This window comes from Cryptotermes secundus, unplaced genomic scaffold, assembly GCF_002891405.2.
Source record: "Cryptotermes secundus unplaced genomic scaffold, Csec_1.0 scaffold1158, whole genome shotgun sequence".
NCBI classification, from domain to species: domain Eukaryota; kingdom Metazoa; phylum Arthropoda; class Insecta; order Blattodea; family Kalotermitidae; genus Cryptotermes; species Cryptotermes secundus.
In genome coordinates, this window is record NW_019729912.1 from 586635 (window position 1) to 592813 (window position 6179).

General features: G+C 41.8%; 1 protein-coding gene across 1 annotated transcript; it reads right to left on the minus strand.

Annotated features, from left to right (window-relative positions):
* Positions 1 to 1390: 1390 nt before the first annotated feature.
* On the minus strand, positions 1391 to 5550 carry LOC111865838. The gene is made up of 2 exons (XM_023854191.1): positions 2921 to 5550; positions 1391 to 2701 (listed from the first exon to the last, which is right to left on the minus strand). Exons 1-2 carry the CDS (start codon positions 3831 to 3833, stop codon positions 2460 to 2462), a joined length of 1155 nt encoding a protein of 384 aa, XP_023709959.1. The 5' UTR covers positions 3834 to 5550; the 3' UTR covers positions 1391 to 2459.
* Positions 5551 to 6179: the final 629 nt, after the last annotated feature.

The window sequence follows — 6179 nt, forward strand, 5'->3', positions numbered from 1 at the left end:
TATATTGATGTTACCTGGAAGGGACAAGGACATTCAGTAATAATCAATCAATTTATATTCAGTCGGACAGTGTCATCGATGGATAGTTCCGTGGCTTCCTAATTGAAAGGTACTCGATTCGAATTTCGGCTGGCAAATCGAAAAGTCGTCTAGTGTGTTCTCATCTCCTCCGGGTGAAAATGCTACAGAGATTGCCGCCCTACTTGAAAAGCGGCTACTCATCCCCCTAATTCACTCCTCTTTTACATTCCATATTCATGCTGCCTTGGATAGATCATAGGTTATTCAACGATACTGGATCAGTTGCTGTGATTTACGACTAATTATATTAAATGGTCGGGCTCTGTAAGTTTGAAAATATGGGGGAGGAAGCGGTGCGGTCTGTTTTAAGGTGATTTCCTGAGCATTCATTTGGACTAAGGAAAACCACGAAAACCCACAGGATAGCTGGTTGAACACATCCGTAGTAAAAATCAGTGGTCGTTGCCGCTTCAGCCAACTATTTCGGTGCCTTTCTCAGTCGACAGCATACTATTTCATGTTTAAACGAGATGTTCTGCTGTGTGTCTGGATGAACACGTTGTCATGCGTGTGCTCCGACCGTACGCTTGTTGCTTGTTGCTTTTGAATACTTCCTTGTCTGCCTGGAGACATTGTCTCATTGTATCTGTTCCTTACATACACTCATGCCTTTCTCCCGATTTCTAGTGTCACTTAATACGGCGCACGGCCATTTTTAATGTATGATTCGCAAGAAGCGTCTCTTGCGGCTGGACGATGCAGCGGTCTGCACATGCGCAGTAGCCGCGCTTCGGTTGAATAAGTTCCTACTGCGCATGTGCAGACCGTTGCATCGCGCAGCCGCAAGAGACGCTTCTTGCGAATCATACTTTTACTTGCAGAAACGGTTCGCGATCTTCGATTTACAAGGTGTTCCCCATTTAAAGTTCGTGCATAATAATGTCCTACGCCTCAGTGTCATTACATAAAGCCGAAAAGTTGATCAGAAGTGATAACAATGATCGAGACAATGTGAGGATGCGAATTATTGGGCTATCTTGACGTAAAACATTTTTTACTCTGAACGGTTCTTTCAATGTTTATTGTTCTATTTATGGTGTTTTACGTTTGGGGTTACTGCGTATCTGGAATTTATCCACTGTATAATATTCAACTAGTGTTCTTTTAGACTATTACACGATGGACGAAGTCCAGAAACTTAGAAATCCAGAATAAAAACACGTTCATTGAAATAGAGTTAGCAACACAGCTGGATTCTGGGTAAGTTTTTTGTTATGATGCCAGGATGCGTGCGGTTTAGGGTACCTGTTCAAGGATATGTCCCTAGGGCAATGCCCCTTCCTGAATCATAATGAAACACCTTCCTCTTAATTAGGTAAAAAAAAGTAACATTTATTAATTCAATAACATAATATAATAAGTTTAAGCAAATCTGGTTTGCTCGCAATCACTTCGTCTCTATGCTGAGGTTAATTGGCAGGGCTGTGACAAACCTATCTCTACTTACAGAATACAGCAACTTTCTCGATGGCGAACATGGTGGTGCTCGGTGCGTGCAGAGGTCTGTTGGTCAACCGGCTCCCTATTGCCTGCCGCCTAAGTGTAGCGGTTCCCCCTGGAGGATGGACCGTCTATCTAGCTCGAAGCAGTTATTCTGACTATCAAGAAGAAGTGCTTCCATTTCCGTTGTATAACCCTTAAATACTCTATATTTTCCTCAGGCACATTGTAACAAAATTTACAATTGGACAATCATCCTTCTTTATCGTCTTTTGCTTTCTAAACTAACAAGTGATTGCTTGACACCGTACAGACGTCACAGGATATGTGATTCACCTCCTCATGACATTCGTTCCAAGCTTCAGTTTTAGTAACATTACGAATATTCATCACCACGACGTCCGTTGTTAGCCCTACTATGTAGGGTGTCAATGTGGTCTGAATTCCAGCTTTACTCACTCTGTGTTTTTCCCGTCCACATCCTACATCCTGTGGTCTGGTTACACTTCATACGGTTTGCTTCTATACTCATGTGATTAATTAAATGATTAATAATTGCCAATATACAGTTAATACATATTTCTTAATATCCTTATCTCTTTAACCTAACATCAATATATAGTATATATGTCAGGTGAAGTCGTTTCATAACATCACCCCCACATTTAAGAAAATAAATGGGGTCATTTTCTCATTTCCTTTTCTCATTATCAAATTTTGGCACTCCCTATACATACAGGTTATTTATATCCATATATACAACTCTAATTAGTTATTTCACATTAGTGGTTTTCCGGTTACATATGTGATCTTTCATATAATCACTAGATTTCTCTTAAACGTTCATTAGTGGAGTTCAAATTCGTCCACTGAACACCATGGCTCAACAGCCAATTAATAACACTCCACGTTGCTCAGAATCTTCTGAGCCATCCACTTCATCCAGCAGTTCCCGGACCTGGATGTCTTTGGAAGCGTACCGCCACCGTCATACGGACGACTTCATCCAGTGGGCCTTCACCTGTATGGAGCCTGATGGCCGGCTTGACTCCGGTCCCGTACGTGAATTCAGAATGCCGAGACCCGTCCTCGGGACACGACACGAAGGGGGTAGGTTCTCGTTCAGTTGCAGGCAACTCCATTCCTGCTTCCTCTGGTTCTCCGCCATTTGGGTTGTGTGCTGTAACATTTAATGGCAATACAGTATCTACAGTACTAGCATATTCACTAGAGTGACCAGTGCTCTTTTCCTTCCGTTGGCGAGGTTGGGGTGTAGGGCGTTGCTTTACTGCCCTCCATAACATATTTCTACCCCAGTCTAGTATTGATTTCTTATAATAGCAGCAACTTATAGTGACAAGTAAAATACAAATACTTATTCCAATTATCCAGTACATACTTGTACTAGGTGTGAGTTCTTCCTGACGTAGGTTTCCCAGGACCGGAGTGACACCCAACTCGGTTCGGTCCTTGCTTCCGATGATTCCCTTCACGACGTCGTCTATTTCCTGAAGATGTACTGATGAGTTTAATCGATTCTGCAACAATTCTTGTTCATTTGGCTTTATTATGGTCTCAATACTTTGTAAAAGAACGTAAGTTTTATTCAATCCGACCACACTTCTTCCTAACGAAAGGGGTAACAGCTTAAAGGTTTCAGCGTACCACGTCGAGGTGTTTGGTAAAATACCGTATCCATTTAGCCATATATCAGCGGTTTCGTCCTCGTCCAAGGGGGATCCACCTAGGGGCCTACACTTCAGGGTAATGTGTGTTGATTTCTCTTTGCTGTATACCCAATATTTAGCATCAGGTGACCTTATCCATACAGGTACGAATTCTCTTAAAAGTACTCGTCTACTTTTCTTCATTGCAACTTCAGTTTTCCCTGTGAATAATGCGATCAAACAATTCTCTTCGTTTGACTTTCTTAATACCATGTTCGACGGACATATCGTATAGAAATCAGTAGTACATTTGGCTAACCTTTCAGTAGTTAAAATCGTAAAGAACTGTTGGTCCTTAGTCACAGCTAAATATACAAATGGTTCATCTATCTTCATAAATTGCTGAATTCCCTTATGGAAGAAGGGCAAGGAGTGGGTCTCGTATAACATAAAGGATCTATCTGCGGCCCGCAGCGGTATATCTATGAAAAGTCTATTATTCCTTGAAGCAGCCGTTGCGTGTACTTTCGCTACAGCGTAATATATATACATATCCTCTATGTTTAACCCTGTTAGCATAGATGTGCCCTTTTCTAAATGCAAATTCACTTCCTGCAATAGCTCCGATAAATTATATGGATTCATCAAAGTACTAAGTCCAATGACTCATGTAATTGTATCAAACTAAATTTCATTTCCATCATGAATAATTCTATCTCTCGTATAGCTGTGCTATATTTGGTTTGGTTATCAAATGCGAATTGTACATCAGTTAAGTCTGCTTCGACTCTTCCCAATCCTAACGAAATATTTTGGATCTAATTTCTCAATGTTTTCGCTATGTCCAACGGAGCTTTAGCGTTTGCTTTAGTAGCTTCATCTAACGTGTGTAAATAAGTCATCTGCTGATCTGCGGTACGAATCACCTTCTTCTGGAAAGACTGCAAATTGTCACACGTCCCTTGCGTCTGCCGTTCCAAATAAACATTTTAATCGATATCCAAATACATTAATTAATCCTCGTCTGGTTCGACGTATATCTTTTTCCTGTTTCTGGTCGGTATTTCCTCTGATAATAATTTCGAAACACCTATCAAATCGGTTTCTAATTCATCCGTGATTTTATTCAATCGGTTAACTTCTTTCCAATGAATATCCAGAGCCTTATTGCTAGGGCTCTGATGTAACTCAATATTTTTCTGAATCTGAGCTAAAATGAATCTCACACCTTCAATTAAATTCACATAATCATCTAAGGCAACATTCACTGCCAAGGTCCACTTGTCTCCAGTCAGTAGAATATCTCTATCTCGCATGAAAATCAACCCTGTCTCCGTTTAACTTGTGACACGATAGCTCCAAACACTTTGGTTGACGCATCGCAGACTGCAATAAATGGCTGCCCAAATTTTGGGTATATCAATAAAGGTTTCCTACTTAATATATTCTTCAACTCAGCAAAAGCAAAAGCTCGGATCCCCCTGTCGTAGGGAACATCTTTCTTAGTCAATTTCGTCAAAGGCTTTGCAATTTCTGCGAAATTGCAAACACGGCACCTGTAATACCCAGCTAGTCCTATAAAAGCACGAACCTCCATAACTGTACGGGGGGGAGGTAATGCCCCCTCCCAAATCATATAAAACACCTTTCTCTTTTCTAACCCAAAGAAAAAGTAACATTTATTAACTCAATAAAATAACATAATTGGTTGAATTAAATCTTGCCTACTTGCAATCACTTCTCCCCTCCACTGAGGTAATTTAGCCAGGCTGTGACGAACAGATCTCTACTTACAAAATATAGCAACTTTGTTGATGGTGAACATGGTGATGCGTGACACTTGTAGAGGTCTGTGGTCGGCCTGCTCCCTGTTGCCTGCCGCCTAGGTGTAGCGGCTGCCCCTGGAGGATGGATCGTTTATCTATCTCAAAGCACTTGTCTCGACTGTCAAGAAGTGTCTCTCATTCCTTTGTATATATCTTAAATACTCTCTGTTTTCCCCAGGCACATTGTAACAAAAGTTACAATTGGACGATCATCTTATTATCAGCTTTCGTTTTCTAAACTGACAAGCGATTGCTTGACATCATTCATGCGTCATAGGATATACGACTCATCGCCCCCTGACAATTATTCCAAGTGTCATCTTTAGTAATATTATTTGTCACCGCGACATCCGTCGTTAACCCTACTGCACAGGAAGTCGATGTGGTCTAACTTCCAGCTTTACTCGCAATGTGTTTTCCCATCCACATCCTACATCCTGTGATCTAGTTACACTTCATACAGTCTGCTTGTATACTCATACAAGTAATTAAATGATTACCAATATACAATCAATACTTATTTATTAATACCCTTATCCCTTNGTTTGTGAATGGAAGTGTTGATATTCGCCAGTAAATGTATGGCTTTGTGTTGCTACTCCCGAAGTACGGTCGGAGATACAGGATTAGCAGTTCTTCCGGTACATGTGTTAGATATGTCTCACCCAGTGGCATTAGAAGGGTCTATGAAGTACGCTAGTGAACTAGTTGAGAGATTTATTCGGAAGTATACGAGACTTAGCCCTGTGTTAGTAGGAGAACAGGGGTAACGTTCCCACCTCATGACTCAAGGTACGCGGGTTCAAACCCGGCGGAGGTCGTGGAATTTTTAAGGGCGGAAAAATTCAGGGAACAAGTCCTCCGGGAGGGACCTTGAGCCGTGGGTCCCGTGTCGTAGCTTTACGGCACGTAAAAGAACCTCATGTCTCCAAAGGAGGCCACTGAGCTAAATTAAGGACATTTCCCGCCCGACAGTAGTCTCTAACACCTCTGGTAGATGGGGGAAGCATTGAGATACCTCTGAGCCAGTAGAGGCCGACCTCGCTGGCTGAGTAGGGACTGATGGTAAGCACCAATACCGGTAGGGTATAGAGGCTGGTAGAAGATCATAGGGGGACGCACAATAGATCAAACTGGTCGCGGTGCATGGGGAAACCCACCCCCT

Bases quoted from the DNA above. Each gene is read 5' to 3' on its own strand.
- LOC111865838 (XM_023854191.1), bottom strand. From the start codon at position 3,833: ATGAATCCATATAATTTATCGGAGCTATTGCAGGAAGTGAATTTGCAT. The intron at 2,702-2,920 runs GTATGTACTGGA...TAAATGTTACAG, and splicing joins AGAACTCACACCTAGTACAA to CACACAACCCAAATGGCGGA.